The following is a 20,890-nucleotide window of genomic DNA, read 5'->3' as shown; positions in this document are numbered from 1 at the left end:
TATTTATCATGCTATGAAGTAATGATAAAAATATAAATCACTTCATTTTCTTACGATGATGTTACAGTATATATATATATGTATACATATACAGGGTGTTAATATATGGGATAACTATAGAAAATCAATTCCATACCAAAATAAACACAAAAAATAATGTACAAAAATATCGATTAATTATTTATTAAATTATAACTAATTGAAATTTACATTAAATGAAGTAAGAGGAAAAAAAGATTTCAAGAATTCCAATCCCGAAAATTGAAATCATTTTATCTTCGTTGCATCACCATCACACTTCATTCCTACAATTTCATTTAACACAAATTTAAATTTAATTATTTATAATTTAATAAATAAGTCTCAACTTTTATATTTATTTTGACCTTTAGATGCTCTCCAAAAATGAACAAAACGAATATATTAAAACCCTATATGTATGATAAATATATTATTTTAATTTTGAATACCAAAAGTACATATTTATACATGAAACGAATATGTAAAGAAAAAATAGGAAATATTTACTATTTTCTACGTTTCCACAGTTCTCTAAATAATTTTATAATATTCTAATTAGTCATGCCAATAGTAAAATTAAAAAAGATACTTCCAAGAATAAAAATGCAATAATTTGTATGTAATACTTTTTTAATACGTTTTACTTTTTCATTATAATTAAAATGAAAAAGAAAACACTTTTTTATAATTAGGAAAATAAAATCAGGAATTTTTTGAGTTTTCATAGATTACTCTACAATTAATTAATCTTTACTCCATATATTTAAATATATTATTCCATATATTAAATTGTAATTAATAATAAAAATTACTTATTAATTTTTGTAAATTATTACTCCTGAAATAATTAAAAATCTATAAATTTAAATATTAAATTCAACCAGTTTGTTATAATTTAAAAAAGATCTTTGAAGATATATCAATATGCAAAATACATTGTACAATGAATTTTTATTTATATAAAAATTATATATTAGGGAGCTTAATACTAAAAAATAAAGATATTATTAGATTCTCAATGCAAAATTTTATAAAAAAACAATTTATTTTATTTTTGATATAAATAAGATAATTTATTGACTTTAATCTAATATATAATAAAATATGAAAAATGGAATGAAAAATTAAATCTTAAGTATTATTTGTTAGATCTGGAAAACTTTGATGTAATATCAATTCTGCACAGTTTACATAGTATATAACATTATAAAGTTATATAATATATATAGATGATCCTACTCTAGTTATTCACTTTATTTTTCAAATACATTGTAAAATAAATGCAGTCGCATTACCAAAGATTTTTAATTGCTTTCTAGAATCTGTCTCTGGAATTAGAAAAATTTTTTGCTTTTACGTTTTTAGCTAGATACAGTACTTTTCTCACACTCATAAATTGTACAAAGAAAATTTCACTTCAAGTTTTGCTGAGATATATGTTAAAATTGTATGTAATAAACCAATCACATATCTATAATGAAAAAATTTACAATTCATCACTCTTCGGCTTAACACTTTTGCCTTTACGATCAAATCCTTTTAATTCGTTGGTTGCATGTTTAGCAATATATTTAATAAAATCATCAAGCTCTCTGCCACCTTCATACTTAATTGGATTATTTTTAGAGTTTTTAGGTGCCCAATAAAGTGTAGGGAAACCTCGAACTTCATATGGGCCAGGAACATCATTAGCAGTAGCATCGAACTTTATGATCTCAACATCCTCATTCGCAAGTTTTTCACCTAATTCATCATAAACAGGAGCTAATTTTTTGCAATGACCGCACCAAGGTGCATAAAATTCAATCAATGTATCTTTGTCATTATTTGTAACAAGTTCGTCAAAATTTCGAGCTACCGCAATTTTAACATTTCCAGAATTATCTTCGGGAATTGGTTCAGACTTTAGATATGGTTCTAAAACACCAGCTTCCATATCTTTTAAGAATGCTTCAAATGTACTAACGGAGAATTCATCTTTCATAACAAATTTTTGGTTATTAATATTTCGTGCCAATATAACAGGTTTATCACCTTTAACAAAATCAATTCCAAAATCATTCAATTCGTGCTGAAAATCATCTTTGGAAGAAATAGCGAAGTTCAAATTAGGGAAGTCCTTAGCAACTTTGATAATTCTATTACGCCAATAGTTTGTACCCTTTGGATTCTTGATATAATCTACTGCATAATATGCAACAACTAATGGATTTTTAAATTCTGCTGTATTATCTCGTGTACGAACTCCCGCAATACCAAAACTAAAATAAATATTCAATTTTAGCAAATACTTCAAATATAATATAAATATTTATATATATAATAATACAAATATTCGTAAAACATACTAATTCTTATTAATAAATTCTTGAATATCACCCATAGTTTCATCATATTTCACAATGTTTGCTTCAAATTTATTTTGCAAAATTTTTGGTCTATATAAAACAATAGTATTCCTGTAAATAAAAAAAATATATTTTATTCTATGTTTAATATTACTTATAATATAAATTTATTATAATATAAATAAATTACTTATGCCCTTCTTTTTCCATAAGAAATTTGGCAGTTGTGTGTGCAAATCTAACTTTTTCTTTAAGTTTTTTAGAGACAGCATGAAAAGTTGTTGCTAAAGATAAATCTTCTTTTTCAAAGAAACCTACAACACTTACTTCATCAGAATCTAAAAATGACTTTAAACAACTTTCTTCATTTAATTCTTTAGATGCTGGACCAACTTGTGCCTAAAATATATTAAAACTATATGAAATATTTTATATGAAATATTTAAGTAACTTCTATATTATCAAAATTCTAATTACCTTCATATACTTAACAATGCCAACAGCTTCTCTAGGTCCATTGTAATCACTAACAAAATCACCTTTAGAAAAGATCTTCAATGTTGGATAACCACTAACAGAATACTTGTTGCAAGTATCCTTTCCATTTTCTGTACAATCAACTTTAGCAAGAGTAATTGATGGATCATTATCTAAAAGCATTTCAGCAGCTTTTGCATATTCTGGTTTCAATCGTTTGCAATGACCACACCTGAAACAAATATTCATATAATTAAATTAAATATCTTAAAATATCTTAAAATCAAAATTGGATTATTTTTATATTTTCTTATATAATAATTAAAATATTAGTTATTAATATATTATAAGCCGGCATTTGAAACTATTGAAACTTTCAAAAATATTTTTCTTAAATTGGTTTTTTTTATAATTGTAATACATACGATAAAATAATAAAATAATAAAATTGTCTCCAATTCTGAAAATATATAATTATTGAAAAGAAACTTCTTACCATGGTGCGTAAAACATAACAAGCGTGTTTTCAAGCCGTTCTAATTCATGGTTAAAAGTTTCGTCAGTTAGCTCCACCACATCTTTTTCTTCAGCTAAGACTAAAGTGAAAACCAAAAAAAGAAAGTTAAAATATTTAAATAGCATTGTGGAAACTTATTTTTAAATCAAATTCAATTCTGATCGTTTTCTTCAAAAGATACTGCTCGACGTGGCTTCAACAATAAGTTAGCCAAGATAGCCACGCAGTGCTGTCGTGTCCTGATTGGCTGTTTCTACTGAATATTTCACTGCGTGGGGATGTATTTTCATTGTATATAATACAACATTTAATATATGAATAAGATAAGATTTTAAATATATGTCAACGATAAAATTATTTCATTGATCTTTAATTTAAGAAAAGGAATTAAAAAAAATTTTTATTGTCATTTTATCTCTCGTTTAGAATAGAGTTGATTACAATTTAAATAAGTACTTTATATATAAAATATAATATTCAAAGTGGCAACATTGTTTTTGCAAATATTAGGCAAGATACACAGTGAGCAATATCATTGCATCTTGAAACAATATATAGTTTTATATATATATATATATATATATATATATAACTATATATTTATAAACACAACTGCGAATGTTAAATGTAAATTAATAATGAAAATTTTTACTTTCAAAATAATGTATAAATATTTACAAAATGCAATTTAATCATTGTTAAGTCTGAAATATATATTTTATTTTATTTTATTTATTAATTTTTAGTTTACTCTTTTAAAGTAATGTTACTTAATAATTACTTAAAGTTACTTTAAGTAATATTCATAATGTTCATAATGTATATATTCTGGAAATTATAATTTCGAAAAAATTAAATTTTAATTTGAAATATTAATATTCAATTTATAATTATTTCTTTATAATTTTAATTTAAAAAAAATTGTAAAAATAATATATAGATGTCGAAAAATTATTTATTTATAATTATTGCTTGCAAAATAAAATAATTTATTTCGAGATAAAATATATAAGATAATATAAGATAACATATGAAATCTCTATGTATCATATTTTATATCATATTATTTTTTCCACAAATAATATCATTTTCTTTGTTTTTCGATATCTTTGATTTGTGAATTTGTATAATAGACCATATTTATAAATATATAAGGTAATAGTTTGATATATTATAATAGTAATTTTTGCAATCATACGATCGTGAATAAATCATAAATCTATTAAATAATCTCGAATATATAACAGTATCATTGCTCATATACATACCAAATATAACATGATCTTATGAAAAAAATATTTTTTCAACGTAAAAAAAAGTACTATAACGTCACATTATTTCCATTCCCAATATTATTTTTAATATAATTATAAAGATATATATATAAAGATAAATTCGTATTAGTTAAAAAGATTACAAATAAAATCATATAAAATTGCGTAACAATGAATGAAAGTGGAAAAAATTTCTTTTCCTACTTTTTTCTTTAAATTTTTATGTTTGGTAATACTGAATATTTTGCAAGAGTGCAAGTTTTACAAGGTGTATAGATTATCTATTTTTCTATAGATATGGTCTAAATATATATAATTTTTTTAATAATTATATTCAGAATAGATTTATTTAAGTGTTTGTCAAAAGTTGCTAAGTTTTTTAACAGATATTATCATTAAATTGTGTGAAAAACATGTAATTTTAATATGATAAGTAACTAGTTCATTATTCTAGAATAAGAAATAACAAATTTTTTTTATAATTTTTCTGTTAGATTAGACAAAGATAAACGATTGAATAATCAAATTTCATTGGATTTCTATTTTTCAGGAAAATTAAAAATATTATTTATCTTAACAAATCATTATCAAAAAATGGGACAAAACATAAATATATAAATCATTATTCAATTAATAATTATCAATTCAATCATAATTCAATTAATTAAATAAATATATTTAATCATATTTAATTATTGTGTTGATGCAAATGATTATTATTTTGAATATATAATTTTGAAATAGAAAGATAATGAATGAGTAAAATATAAAAGTTTATTATTTAATTTCAATCTTAAGAAACTTTATGATATTATAGATTTAATTTTTAAATTTTTTCTGCTTAAAAGATTATAAAAAAGAAATATAGAATTTCATTAAAAAAAAAAAATATTGACAAGTATGAAATTTTATAAAAAAAATGATTTTGAAACAAAATTATTTTATTATTATTATTTTTATTTTTTTTTATTCTAAGAAAATTTGTTATTGTGAAATCTATATCATTTACATTGATTTTAAACAAATATAAGTAAAGCAAGTTTAAAACAAACATTTTTAAACAAAATTATAATTTCTAAAAAGAAATAAAGAAACAAAAATTAAAAATTAATAAGAATATAAAACAAATAATTAATAAGAATATAAAACAAATTTAATAACTAGTAAAAGACATTAAATGAACATAAAAATGAAAATGATAAAAAATTTACAAATTTATAAAAAAAATTCAAAATTGTGAGCTAAAAATATATTTGAAATACAATTACTATATTACTACTATTTTGATATATTTGTAATATTAAAATTATATAAAACAACAATTTTATTATATATATTTATTATAATTTTTATATATATTTTAAAAAATGATAAAAATTTTGATATTAATATTAGAAAATTATAGTAAATTTCTTTATTATATTTAAAAATATTATCAAAATATATTTCTATTTTAATTTTTTAATAATGATGTATGTAATTTGCTACTAGCCTATTTATAAAGTTTAAAGAAAAAAATGAATTCTGATGGAAATTATAGAATTAATTATAGAATATTATATTTTTACAATTATACATATATTTTTACAATTATAGAATATTATATTTTGAAGCAATAGTGTAATAAGAAAACAAAAAAAAATTATATAATAATATCTTATTTTATAATTATTTAATCATTATTTATTATATATGTTATTTTGAATTTAAATTATTTAAATTATTTTAAATTTAAATTTAACGATTTAAATTTTTTTTCTACTAAAAATTTTTAATTTATGATTTTTTGAAATTGATATTTTTATATATATTTTATATTATTTATATAATTATATAATAAAGTATATAAAAATATATATATATAATTATATAACATAATTATTTAATAAAATATTTGAAAACACAAATATAAAAATATGAAATTAAAATAATATAGTAATTTTTGTTACAAATACAAATATTTGAAAATTATAAATATTTCAAATATCTATTAATGATATATGTTAATTTACATACATCTTTTATAATTTTCAGATTGAAAGTTTAAATGAATTATTAATTATAATATTAATTATAAATTATAATTATAAATAATATATAATTATAAATATTAAATTAATTAAAAATTTTTATTATTATATAAATATAAATTAATAATAATTAAAATTATATTATTATTATAAGTCATAAAAATATAATTTAATTTCAATTTTATTCTTGATAATTAGTAATTTATAAATATTACAATTTGATATTTTAGAAAATAGATTCAGAATTAGATTCATAAATAATAAAATCATTTAAAATTAAATAAATAGATAAATATTCAGAATTAAATATTTTTACAAATCAAATTACATTGATGGAAAAATCATTAAAATATCATTTAATATTATTACACTATTGTTAGTACATTAAAACTATATTAAATTATTATAAAAAATTAAAATAAAATATTAATATAAATCTTCATAAAAAAACAAATTACTTCTAAGTGATATTATGCAAGGTAGATAGAAACTTTAAATTTAATTTTAGAAACTAACAAATATAACGTTCGTTTGTCTTTATAAACAATTTAATTTTATACTATATAAAATGAGATAGTTCAGTTTTCATCGATAATATCTTCGTTTCATTTCATTTAATACAAAATTAAATTAATTATTTATAATTCGAAAAATAAGTCAAAGAATTTTTTTTTTATAATTCCTGAATCCTTTAAATTTTCTGTCTATTTCGTATTACATTATAAATATTTTACTTAGTATTATATAACTAATTATATTATTTTTCATTATAATTTAAAAATGTACATATACATAATATTAGTTCTTCAGTTCTAATTAAAAAAATCTAATTAATAAAATATCGATATAAACATTCATTATTTTTGTTTAAAATGCATTGTTTTTTTTATAATGGACTGTATTTAATAATTTTTATTTAAAAACAATTTATATTTGTTATTGCGATATATTTATGTTAACAATGAATAATTTCATAAAAAAATTAATATGCGATAAAAAATAATTTATTTCAAAATTGTGAATTAGTTAACAAATATAAATTTCGATCATATGATTTTGTTCATGTTCATGATTCGATTCCGTAAATGTATGTATAAATACATAATAAAAACATATTAAATTATGTACCAAAATTTAAAATACTATGTTTATGATATGCAACTTTAAAAAAAAAAATAAATCGTTCATTAAATGCTCAATATTCTTAATAATTTGCATATATTCATTTGATTATCAATATTTCAGTTTTAATTAATTAATTTTAATTAATTTTAAAAGATGAATCTTTTACATATATACATATTTTTCTTGTTTTGTATATATTATTTTTTTCGTTTTTCCTTTGTTTCTTATCGATACATAATTTTAGTTAATGATTTCTATAGAAAATGTGCCTTGCAATAGCAATGTATATATTGACAGCTACATTCGGAATACTTGTGAAAATAATTATAGTAATGAGTATATTTTTCTTAAATGTTCTTGGGAATACTATTTATCTTGTATATGCACTCTTTCAAATATTGGTACGTACTCAAACTGGAACTGAATAGCTCAATTATCCGCTGACAATTGATCGTAATGGAGACATGATTTTTCCTTTTAAATTCAATTTGGAAAAAAATTGTTATTTCCTAAGTTCATACATATATATGAATAAAGTTTATATGTTTGCTTAATTTTTTTGAATTACTATTGAATTACTATAATATAATTAACACGTATGCATGGATGCGTGTGTGCGTGTGTATAAAATTAATTAAAGATTAGTTTTTTCTTTGAGCTAAATTCAAATAATTCTGATTTACAAAACAAATTTATGATATAAATATAATGATAAATAAATTAAAAAACAAAATAAAGAATAATATAATTTAGAAATGAGAGCTACATGATGATTCTAAAAAATGTATGAAAGTTTTGCATACAGTTCAAAGTCGTCAGAGAATTCAATATATATTACGCACATTGATTTTTTATCAGGTTTCCGGAGAACATTTTAAGAATAAATCTTTGATACTTACAATTAAAATTAAAAAGTTCATAATTTAAATAAACAGAAGTTCAAAAACAGTTAAAAATTAAAGATAATTTATTAGACATATATACAGTTTCTATTCTAGTTTTGAAAATAATCAAATATAAACATTTATATAATTTTTATATATCTAGTATGAAATATATAAATATTAAGAATAAAAATATAATAAAAAATATTATCAAATATATATTTGATTTTTATAAAAAATAAAAAATAATCCGATTCGTTAAACACAAATTACTGATTTATTAAAAAATGATTATAAATGATTTAAATTAATAAAACATTTTTTTTCGAACATAATTCTAAATAAAACGTTATAAAAAATCATTTACAATAATAAGAATGCAAGAAAATTTTTAAAATTTTTTTATTTAACAAGAAATAATGCATATATATTAAAACTTATTATTTTCTAAGAGATTATGTAATAATGATCACGACAAACTTATTTTTAGATTATAAATAAATATAATTTATATTTAATTGTATTTAATTATATTTAATAATTATATTTGGATTAGCAAAATATAATATTTATTAATATAATATTAATTGATGTTTTGCTATTACATTATATTAAGATCATTTACGTAATAGTATCGTATAAACAATAATTAACAATAATTTAAAAAAAATTCTATCATCATTTTTAACAAAAATAAAAAAAAAACAAAGTCAACATTATTGTAATAAAAATAAAAATATGAAAGATAAATAATAAAGTAACATTAAAAAATAATTAATCGTATATTATTATTATATATTATTATTATTATATATTTGTGTGCAATTTAGTGATATTTAATAATTACAATTATCATTTTATCACATAAAAATGCATATGAAGATAGATAAAATAGATTATATTTTAATGCACGGACTTATTGAATTATAACGATAACCTTTTAATGATAATGATTGGTTATTTATTTGCATCTAATAGAGAATTTGCAGAATAAAAAAAAAATATAATATATCCAAAATAGATATGTTAAATATTACATATGGTAAAATATAAATTTCAATTAATTTCAAAAGCGCTACATTATCTTATAAAATAAATAGCTAAGAAGACGAGAATTTCATTTATGTTTGACATTTACAATTAATTAATATTATAAATATCAAAAAATATCTTTTAATATTATGGTAAATTATTGTAATTATTATTACAATCAAATCTTAAAACATGTACTATTGTATAGATATTTTATTGAATAAATAAATATTTTATTGAAAATTTAGTATTTTTTTTTTTAAGTAAAGACGAGAATAAAATAAAATTTAAAAAAGAAAAACTTATAAATGAACTTGTATAATATTTTTTTTATTTTTAAGATTTTTCAACTGAAATCAATATGAATTATGTTATATTCATTGTTTATTATTCATATTATTCATACTTTGCTTAAATCTTGTCTTGCATATTTGGTTGTTTCATTAAATAATACTAACGTATATCAATAAAAATCATATCATAAAAAGAATTAGAATAGAAAATGATGATATTTCATTAATTAAATTGATCTTTTTTTTTGGATAAGAGCTTTAAGTTAAATTTATTTGTATTGAAATAATTAAATAGCTGCTAAAAATTTTACTTGCTAAATTTAAAAATTTATTTTAGTTTTAATCATAACATTTATATAAAATCGATGATTTACAATCATTTATGTAAAACAATTTTTCGTAAAATAATGAAAATCACGTAAAATGTCCTGTTCGATTTCTTGAATCGACCCAACTTTTTTAAGACTGTTAATAAACGAACTTCGTAAAGCCGATGCTGATACATTCACTTATTCAGTTCTGGCCTATCTGTCGTTAAGAGAGGTTGTGCGATTTTACTTCTTAATTTTATAATAGAATTCATTAAGTAATCGGTCATAACAAACAAGTTTCTTTTATTTGTCATTTATTTTTTATATATTTTAATTTTTTCATCATTGTATCTATTACATTAAAGTGCAACACTTGTTCAGTATTATAATAGGTAAGTGATTTTAAAATCTTTAAATGTCATATCATCATGACTTGTCATTTCACTTTCTCTTTTAACTTTGTTTTGCATAACGTCTGAGTGACCTTAATACAGCCTTTTTTGAAATAAAGCGATTCTTCATTATTGTTTAAAAATTTATAAATATTGTAATTTTAAAAAATTTATATATATATTAATTGAAAATAATAAATGTAATTTTTATTCAATCTTTGTACATTTTAATTTTATATGTTTTAGGCAATTTAAAAACATGCCTTGTCCATTTTTAACTCATCTTTCTGCAAATTATATTCGAAATTATGGAACTTCTATAATTATGAATTATCGTCAACTTTGTCCAGTAATGTCTCAGTTTTTTAGTACTCAGACAGATATTGCAGATACTCAACAAATTGAAAATACTATAAATGGTCAATGTCCATTTCTTGCTAAAGAACAAAATGCTATAAAAATTGCTAGTACTATAATTGAAGAAGATATTATCAATGTATCATCCATAGAATCAAAGGAAAAAGCAAGTTTTCCATATGAAGAATTTTTTCATGAACAGATTATGAAAAAAAAAAAAGACCACTCTTATAGAGTATTTAAAAAAGTCAATCGATTAGCAGAGAATTTTCCAACTGCAATAGAATATTCTTGGGGAGAAAAACCAATCACTGTTTGGTGTTCTAATGATTATTTAGGAATGTCACGACATCCTACAGTAATACATTCTGTTCGAGAAGCATTAGACAAATTTGGTACAGGAGCAGGAGGAACCAGAAATATATCTGGAAATTCCATGGGACATGAAATATTAGAAAAAAGACTTGCTTCTTTGCATCAAAAAGAAGCTGGTTTGTTATTTACCTCTTGTTTTGTTGCTAATGATTCTACTTTATATACTTTAGCAAAACTTCTACCACATTGTCATATTTTTTCTGATGCTGGAAATCATGCATCTATGATTCAGGGTATAAAAAACAGTGGAGTACCAAAGCATATTTTTAGGCATAATGATGTACAACATCTTGAAGAACTTCTTTCCAAAATAGATAAAAGTATACCAAAAATTGTAGCATTTGAAACAGTACATTCTATGACTGGTGATATATGTCCTTTGGAAGACTTATGTGATATTGCACATAAATATAATGCTCTAACATTTGTTGATGAAGTCCATGCTGTTGGATTATATGGTTATTCAGGCGCTGGTATTGGAGAAAGAGATTGGGTACTTCATAAAATGGATATTATATCTGGCACTCTTGGAAAAGCTTTTGGTAATGTTGGTGGTTATATTGTTGGATCTGGTAAATTAATAGATATAATACGAAGTTATGCAGCAGGTTTTATTTTCACAACTTCATTACCACCAACAGTATTATATGGTGCCTTGACAGCTATTGAAATTTTAGCTTCTGATGAAGGAAGATTATTAAGGGCCAATCATCAAAAAAATGTAGCTTATATGAAATCTATTTTAAGTACTGCAAATCTTCCACTAGAACAATCACCTTCTCATATCATACCAATAAAAGTATATTTTTCTTGTATATTACTTAAATAATTATTATATTATTTGTATTATTTCTTATACATTAAATTTAAATATAAATTTTTTTTCAGATTGGTGATCCATTATTATGTAGTCAGTTAGCTGATTTATTAATAAAAGATAAAGGACATTATGTTCAAGCAATTAATTATCCAACTGTTCCTAAAGGAGAAGAAAAATTAAGGCTAGCTCCAACTCCAAAACATACTCAAACTATGATGGATCAATTTGTAAAAGATATATTACATGTTTTTCATCGATTGAATATACCAACAATTAAACATAAATCAAACAACATTCCATGTGTAATTCAGGTTCATTGACAAATATTAAATCTAAAAATTTAAAAAATCTGTATAATATGATTATAATTTATTTATGTATTTACAAATTTATATTATATGAATATCTATGCTATTGAATAATTCAATAGCTGAAATGTTAAAAATTAATCAAAGTTAATTTGATTATAAAAAGCTTTAAATAAAGTATTATGAAATGACATATTAATATTTACTCATTCAATTTTTCAACGATTTAAAATTACGATTTTCAAATATAAAATTTTAAATTTGTTATCTTTAAAAAATATTAACATTTAAGTGACATATCATTCCTTAATTATTTAATATTGTTACGCGTCGTAACGAGAAATTTTTATCTATTACAATATTTACATAAATAATATAAAATATAATAGCTTCCTGTTGATGTCTCGAATTTTTTTTTCAATTGATTATTAATCGTTATATAATATGATAAGGAACAATTATTTTCTTCCTTATAAACAATATATTAAGCATGATATTTTATGTTCAGTAACCGCAATAGTATTTTTTATAGTTTAAAAAATCTTGTTTATAATAATTATTAATTAATTAAGACAATCACATATTCAATAAAATTCAATAAATTAAATATAATAATTGAATAAAAAACAACAAAATTATTGTTTCTCTTGAAACACAATAATTTAATTCAGAAGTATTATTTTTATATGTGAATCACATTAATTTATATTAATTTAATATATTATTATATTATTTACATAATATATATGTTTTAACATATACTAATATCTCCTATTTAATTTAAATACCTAAATTTTAGATAAAATCTTTGATAATAATATTGTAAAATTAATTTTAATATCTAATTTTAATATTTAATTTTAACTGTAATTTTAATTGTATTTTTTTTTTAAATATCTTTTCAAAAATGATAACAATTGTTTGATTTCACCATACAAATCTTATTCTCTATTATGTAAGTCTTTACGTTATCCATTAAAGATACTATCAATAAGAATATTTAAAGATTTCAAATTATAAAGATATTCTATATATAAAGAACATGAAATTTTTTATAATAAATCTTTACATATATTAATACAATATAAAAAAATATAATATATAATTCTTATTAAATAAAATATATTATTCTCATCTTATAATAATGATAAAATTATAACCGATCAATTTCGATGATTTATTTTATGATTAGGGATTGAAAAATGATTTATTCTTTTATATCATCTTATCACAATTTAATCTTATAATCTAAAATTAAAATTTATTTTACAAATAATAAAATTTTATTAGCAGTTAAATCTATGTTATATTTTGTCTATGGTTAAATTATAATATTTCACTAGAAAATTAAATGACTTCGTTTCCGAGCTGGTTGAAAATACTGTGATCTTTTTCCGGTTTATCGTTATATTGTACGAACAGCAAAATGAAGGCAAAGGGGGAAGTAAGGAAATATTTCAAATTATATTTAAAAAGTATATTTTAAGAATAGCAAATTTACCAATTAAAAAAATATTCTATAATTACTATACTTTATGTATTATAATATGATTTATTTAATATTTGTAAATTATATATTAATAATGACTTAACCTAACATGACATTGTTGCTAACACATGTCCTCATGATTTATAGTTTTGTCAATTTTTATATTTAGTAAATATAAAATATAATAAAATTTATTTTCATCTTTATGAATAATATGAGTTAAGAAAAAAAAATTTTAATAAAATTTAATTTTAATATGTTAAATTTTATTATACATACATATTGACTTTAATATAATTGACGAAACTTAAAACAAAAATAAAAAATTGAAAAAACAGAAATAAATGTAGAAGTATTAAAAAAATTAGTTTGAATTGAAAACTAATAAAATCTTTTTTATAGTTGAAGGAATTTGAAGTAATAGGTCGTAAATTACCGACTGAAAAAGAAAAATCTACACCATTATATAAAATGAGAATATTTGCACCTGATGCCATTGTTGCAAAATCTAGATTTTGGTATTTCTTACGGCAACTTAAAAAATTTAAAAAATCTACAGGAGAAATTGTTTCATTGAAACAGGTAATTGTTATATAAAATTTTAATTTAAGGAAAAATTCATTAAATATTAAAGTATAAATTTCTATGAAATATTTTATGGAATATATATTATTTTTTAGATACCAGAAAAATCTCCAGTTAAAATCAAGAATTTTGGAATTTGGTTAAGATATGATTCTAGATCTGGAACTCATAATATGTATAGAGAATACAGAGATCTTTCTGTAAGTGGTGCTGTAACTCAATGTTATAGAGATATGGGAGCTCGTCATCGTGCTCGTGCTCATTCTATTCAAATTATTAAAGTTGAAGTTGTAAAAGCTGCAAATTGTAGAAGACCACAAGTCAAGCAATTCCATGATTCAAAAATCAGATTCCCATTACCAAAACGTATTCATCATAGGAATCGTATGCCACTTTTCAGTGTTAGAAAACCACGTACCTATTTCCTTTAAATATTTTTCAGATTTAAATGATTTGCATATTGACATCAAATATATTATTCTAAATGAAATAAAAAAACATTTATTGTATGATGCAATTTTTATTTACCCAAATTTTTTATTAGTTCTATTTTATATTTTAAATAATTAAATTTTCAAGATTTCAATAATTTTAAAAGTTTATATAATTATATTTAACTATATACGCTTACGTATAATATATAAACTATATTTATTATATATATAAGCTATTTTTTAAATTTTTATTTTAATTAATAATAAGTTTAATAATATCAAATTTGTATAAAAATCTAAACGATTACGCATGTAATTTATTGACTCATTTATGAGTCACTTTTTAAATATGATTTGTGGATTTTAATTTTTTTTGATTAAAAAAATAATAGTAAATGCATATAATAAGACATCACAAAAAATTATTATATATATTTTAAGTATTGTAAAGAAGGTTAGATTAGTTAATATTTGAAGAACATTATAAAATTTTATTAAAAATTCTATTTACACTATTAAATCTAAAATATTTTAAACATCGAAACTACAAATAATAAATGAAAAATATTTCATTTAAAAAATAATATTACCAATTTGTATATTATTTATCAAAACAATTATTTGTAAATAAAAATGGGTCAGTTTCTTGACAGTAATAGACACATGACTACTAGCGTAATGTTTGATGAAAAAAGCGAAAACGGATTAATTGTTGGTGGCAAATACTTACCAGAAGAATTATTAGCAGAAATTTTTTGCTATGTAGATTATAACTCTTTATTAAATTGTCAATTGGTGTGTAAACTTTGGAAAAATTTAATTCAAACTTATGTTTGGCGTAAAAAAGCAGAAATTATTTTCGGTCGATCACTTCTTTTTGATAAGGAGGTTTCTTGGCATACATATTATCTTATGTGTAAAAAGAAACCTTTTGAAAGGAATTTGATAAAAAATCATTCTGGAGAATACGGAACGCAAAAATGGAAAATTCTTGATGAAGGTGGTGATCGTTGGAAAGTAGAAAATCCTCCAATAGGAGTTTCACCTTTGCCAAATAATGAAGCTATTTTTAAAGGAAATCAATTCTGTTTTGTTACTTCTTATAGAAGATGCACTAAAGCACAAGTAATTGATCTAGAAATTGAAGGATTGACATCATATGTTTTAGACAATTTACAACCTTTAATAGTGGTATTACAAAATTTATATTTTCTTATAAAATTTTTTAAAAAAATATTTTTGCTATTATAATTTATATTATTTATATTATTATATTTATAATATTATGATACATATATACATATAGGTAAGTGAATGGTATAGTTGTCGTTGGGATTGTCCAGCTATCTATGAATGTAAAATCAAATTATTAGGAGAAGATAATAAAATCATTGACTCCTTTGAATTCCATGATAGTATTGAAGAAGAAAAACAAAATGAATGGCATCAGGTATATTTCATATATATAAATATATATATATAGATAAAATATTTTTAAAAGTAACCAAATTTTTAAGAATAATAAAATTATGTTACAATTTAATTATATTTTATTTTAGATATTACATGAATTTAAGAACTATGGACCTGGACTTAGAAGAATTTGTTTTTGTCATGGCGGTACTGATAAATTATTTTGGGCAGGACATTATGGCAGTAAAATGGCAGGTGCCTGTGTATGTGTAAAAATTCCCATAGTTCAATTTCGCAACAGTGAAGAAATTAATATGTTATCCAATAAAAATTATAATGCAAAACGTATTTCTAAAAAAAAATAAGCTATATTTTGAAAATATGAAAAATATTCACACAAGTAAAAAATATTTTGAATATATTATTTAAAGTACAATATATAATATTCATATATTTTAATATTGAGAGTATTTATTAAATTATTATGTAAAACTTACAATTTAAATCTCACAAATTTGTTTCTTTTTCAAATATTTTATATCAATAATATTTTTAACATAATTTTTGATATAGGAAATATTTGATTTTTAAAAACTATATGATCAAAAAAATTAAAATTTATATTAATGTGTGCAATGAATGTAATTTAAATGCTATTTCAATTAAATTTTGTGGTGCAGAATCCTGATAACATACATATAACTCTTTTGGATGGGGAGTTGTAAATAATCGACCAACAACCCAATAAGTTAAATTTTCCCATTCAAATAACACGCCATGTTCTTTAACAGCAATTAAACTCTTATTAATCACAGTTTTATCAGCATCTGAATTTAACATTGCTTTAAATCTTACTGTATTATGTAATAATCTGTGGATAATATGAACACATTTATTAAAATTTATAAGAAAATTGGGATTTTTTCCTAAATGTTCTAATGGTTTTGAAGATAGAAGAATTCCTTCAACCATGTCTAAATGTACATAATGATATAAATAATTTTTATCACCCATTGTCAAAACTTTTGGTACTAAATATTCAGCTTGACTTAATAAATTTTCTCTTATATTAGATATATCCAAATTTAACATTTGACAGTTATTCTATAATAATAAAGTAAACTTTATGAAAATTATATAAAAAAATAAAATATGAGATAATATAATTATAATTTAATATATACTTCACTGTACTAATTACCTTATATACATCAATATCGGAATCACTATCATCTGAATATCTTGATTTACTAATGATTTTTTCTCTTGTTGCTCGTCTTCCTAATATAGGCATTGCTTCATCACTTATTTCACTAATCCCACCAGTTCCTTGACTTAATGAATCTTCTGATGTATGCAAAGAATATACTAAAATAAGAAAGTTGTATTTTTAAATCATCATATTTAATATAAAATAATAAAATAAATAATTTCTTACCTGACCCTAAAACTACAGGAAATTCTTCTATGTTGCGTTTTTTTAAAATTGAAGGTATTTCTTGAGGTCTCTTATTACTATTTGTAGCATGAGATGATTTAATAGATATATTTTGTACATCTGTTGATTTTATGAGACCTAGAAGATTTTCTGTAATACTAGATGATTTTATAGGTACATCTTCATAAGTTATTACTTCTGGTCTTGTGTTAGATGCAATCCATTTGGCTGCTAATGTTGTTACTCCTATTTTTTGTATATGTTTTAATGTCTCTTGAGCTTCTTCTACATAAAATATATTTGGACCAATAATTTCACTACATCTATATTCAATAATAAATAAACAAATCAATATATATAAAATTAATCTCTTCTAACAATTAAAATCAAATTCATAAATAATAAAAACTATAAAAACTAACTTTGCAGTACATCCACCAGATTCTAAAAGAACTGCTAATAAATCATGTCCATATCCAACAATAAGTAAATACCATTTTCCATTAGGAATAAGTGATTGATTATTTTTATTATTTTCTATATTTTTATGATTATATGAAGAAGGATATACTCTTTTCCAAATAACAAGACTCTTTACAGGTTCATTATTTATCAAATTTAAAATACAGTTTTGTCTAAGATAAGATTCTATCTCAATCAAATCATTATGAATTAAATGAGATCCAAGAAGATAATGTTTGTGATAAATACAACTACCTAAAATTGTATATAATCTTTGACAGTCCATAGGATCTTCATTCTAAAAAAAAAAAATATGATTATATTATATCATTTTTCTTCTATTATTTTTTATTACAAAACATACCCAATCTCTATAATCCATGGCTTCCATTTCACTTAAAGCAGCATCAATTTGAATTTGTGCATCTCTTGATAATTCTATAAAATTTGCAACTGAAAAAGCGCTTCTAAATTTGTAACTTTCTATATTTTCAATATTATTATGAATTTCCATACAAGAATTAGTCAATTCTAAATTTGTTGCATAACTTTTTATATCTAATAATTGTTGAATAATTAAAATAAAAAAATGGTCTAAAGAAGATTGATTTTCCTCAGATGTAAAACATTTTGTCAGTGACTGATATCCAAATTCTAAAGTTTTTACTATATCATTTGATAAATTAATAGCTTCTTCAAGACTGCAACTGATAATTTAAAATATATACATATTAATATTTATTTATTATTATAATATTATATAAATATTATTCAATTAACTTACCATTTTTTTGGAAATGCCAATAAAAGTAACTCATCATTTCGAGGTGTATATATAATATGAATTTCTTCTTCTGCTACCTGTATTGTAGTACTATAAAAGTTGTACTATAAAATGTGATTGCATACATGTTATAAAAATTATGTATTTATAGAAAGTATTATAAAATTTTAATTATACCTAGTAGGTTGTAAACCACCAATTTCTGGTAATAAATGATTGAGAGTTATAAAAGCTCCTCTTGCTGTACATAATATAGAATGCATATTTTTATTTTCTGATCGAGGAAATGTATATAAAACACCTTGTAATTCTGGTCCCACTTCTGATAATTCAGTGGTTTGTAGATATAATACACCAAGTGGATAATTTATTATTGATTGCATTAAATCTTTACTTTCCTCTTTATTCATTAATCTTTGTACTAATACAGATTGCTAATAATAAAAAAAACAATATATTATTATTAATTTCAAATTTTACTTAAATTTTACTTAAATTATATTTATATTATGTATATAATTATATATACATAAATATACTTTAGAATTATAATATACATTATAATCATATACATTATAATTACTTTAGGACAATTTAATCCAGATAATGTTGCTGTAACATCAATACCTGCAATTCTTTGTAGTTCTAATGTTACCTAAATAAAGAATAAAAATTGATTATATAATAAAATATTTTATAATTTTCGTAAAATATCAATTAAATTTAATATTTTCTAAATTTTAATTCTTACATTTGTTGAAACTGTTATTTCAGATAATATATTATCTAAATTTTGATATGTAACATTATTTGAATTTATACTTCGTAGCCAATCTCCAATTTTAATATTTTTATTTTTTATTGCTTCTCCATCTGGTATAAATCCAGCAACCATAATACGTGTTTTGTCAGAAAAAACACTTGGAATAATTCCAAAATATGCTTCACATAATGTAGCTCTCCTTCCCAATTTATGTCGTCTATCAGGATCAACCCATAATATAACTTCTCGGGTTTCACCTGCCTAGATATACATATTTTTAATAAAATATATTATTATTATTTTAAAAATATTTAAATTATAATTGAAATTATTTACTTGAAAGTCTCTAAAAGTAACTTCCTTTGTAGTTCCATCTTTTCCTGAATTTCCAATATTATTTACTGTAACATTAAAATTATTTTTTTTATTCCTTGTACTCAGACGTTTACTTTCTTTTCGTTTTATAAATCGCATGAGTTTTCCAGCTCTTGTACTACGACGTCGCATCAATTCTGGTTGAGAATCAAGTTTTGTTACAGTGAATGAAAATTGTTCATCATTTACATTATCTATTGCAGATTCTATATAAATCAATTCCCCATTAGAATTAATTTCCGATTCCCATTCTGCTGTAGAACTATAATAATTCATATAAATTTGATAATATATTATATAATAATGATATATATTTTAATAATACAAAGGATTAAAATATTAATTATCTATAATTAATAATTACCTATAGATATCAATAATAATTACCTATCTGTATCTGAATAATATGATCCAGTACTTGATGCACTATCACTTGCCCACCAATCATGCTCATTATCATCTTTCACATTTTCTGAAGAAAAAATGTGATCATATTTACATTGCGATCTTATTATTATATTTTTAGAATTTCCTTCATCCATTTCTTTTTAATCAAATTGTAAAGATTTATGCACTAGTTTTT

At 20.9% G+C, this 20,890-nt stretch overlaps 5 protein-coding genes across 5 annotated transcripts; 3 read left to right on the top strand and 2 right to left on the bottom strand.

Annotated features, from left to right (window-relative positions):
- Nucleotides 1–1,033: 1,033 nt before the first annotated feature.
- LOC122720643 (protein disulfide-isomerase A3) lies at nucleotides 1,034–3,588 on the bottom strand. The gene is made up of 5 exons (XM_043947445.1): nucleotides 3,343–3,588; nucleotides 2,847–3,078; nucleotides 2,560–2,768; nucleotides 2,370–2,480; nucleotides 1,034–2,282 (listed from the first exon to the last, which is right to left on the bottom strand). Exons 1-5 carry the CDS (start codon nucleotides 3,486–3,488, stop codon nucleotides 1,508–1,510), a joined length of 1,473 nt encoding a protein of 490 aa, XP_043803380.1. The 5' UTR covers nucleotides 3,489–3,588; the 3' UTR covers nucleotides 1,034–1,507.
- A 6,831-nt stretch (nucleotides 3,589–10,419) lies between these two features.
- LOC122720704 (5-aminolevulinate synthase, erythroid-specific, mitochondrial) lies at nucleotides 10,420–12,699 on the top strand. The gene is made up of 3 exons (XM_043947585.1): nucleotides 10,420–10,704; nucleotides 10,951–12,235; nucleotides 12,325–12,699. The coding sequence occupies exons 2-3, from the start codon at nucleotides 10,964–10,966 to the stop codon at nucleotides 12,574–12,576; spliced, it is 1,524 nt and encodes a 507-aa protein (XP_043803520.1). The 5' UTR covers nucleotides 10,420–10,704; nucleotides 10,951–10,963; the 3' UTR covers nucleotides 12,577–12,699.
- A 1,177-nt stretch (nucleotides 12,700–13,876) lies between these two features.
- On the top strand, nucleotides 13,877–15,147 carry LOC122720676 (60S ribosomal protein L18a). The gene is made up of 3 exons (XM_043947505.1): nucleotides 13,877–14,008; nucleotides 14,456–14,635; nucleotides 14,734–15,147. The coding sequence occupies exons 1-3, from the start codon at nucleotides 13,991–13,993 to the stop codon at nucleotides 15,067–15,069; spliced, it is 534 nt and encodes a 177-aa protein (XP_043803440.1). The 5' UTR covers nucleotides 13,877–13,990; the 3' UTR covers nucleotides 15,070–15,147.
- Nucleotides 15,148–15,512: 365 nt separating this feature from the next.
- On the top strand, nucleotides 15,513–16,913 carry LOC122720736 (F-box only protein 6-like). The gene is made up of 3 exons (XM_043947645.1): nucleotides 15,513–16,263; nucleotides 16,379–16,522; nucleotides 16,632–16,913. Exons 1-3 carry the CDS (start codon nucleotides 15,706–15,708, stop codon nucleotides 16,848–16,850), a joined length of 921 nt encoding a protein of 306 aa, XP_043803580.1. The 5' UTR covers nucleotides 15,513–15,705; the 3' UTR covers nucleotides 16,851–16,913.
- A 124-nt stretch (nucleotides 16,914–17,037) lies between these two features.
- LOC122720804 (protein inturned) lies at nucleotides 17,038–20,864 on the bottom strand. The gene is made up of 11 exons (XM_043947789.1): nucleotides 20,695–20,864; nucleotides 20,269–20,569; nucleotides 19,921–20,193; nucleotides 19,753–19,824; nucleotides 19,347–19,603; nucleotides 19,170–19,259; nucleotides 18,750–19,092; nucleotides 18,346–18,683; nucleotides 17,924–18,246; nucleotides 17,687–17,853; nucleotides 17,038–17,589 (listed from the first exon to the last, which is right to left on the bottom strand). The coding sequence occupies exons 1-11, from the start codon at nucleotides 20,847–20,849 to the stop codon at nucleotides 17,104–17,106; spliced, it is 2,805 nt and encodes a 934-aa protein (XP_043803724.1). The 5' UTR covers nucleotides 20,850–20,864; the 3' UTR covers nucleotides 17,038–17,103.
- Nucleotides 20,865–20,890: the final 26 nt, after the last annotated feature.

The sequence above is a fragment of the Apis laboriosa genome, unplaced genomic scaffold, assembly GCF_014066325.1.
Source record: "Apis laboriosa isolate Shangri-la unplaced genomic scaffold, ASM1406632v1 scaffold1321_cov151, whole genome shotgun sequence".
In the NCBI taxonomy this organism is placed as follows: Eukaryota; Metazoa; Arthropoda; class Insecta; order Hymenoptera; family Apidae; genus Apis; species Apis laboriosa.
Note: the sequence above shows the minus strand (reverse complement) of the source record. Positions and strands in the feature narration are given on the sequence as shown.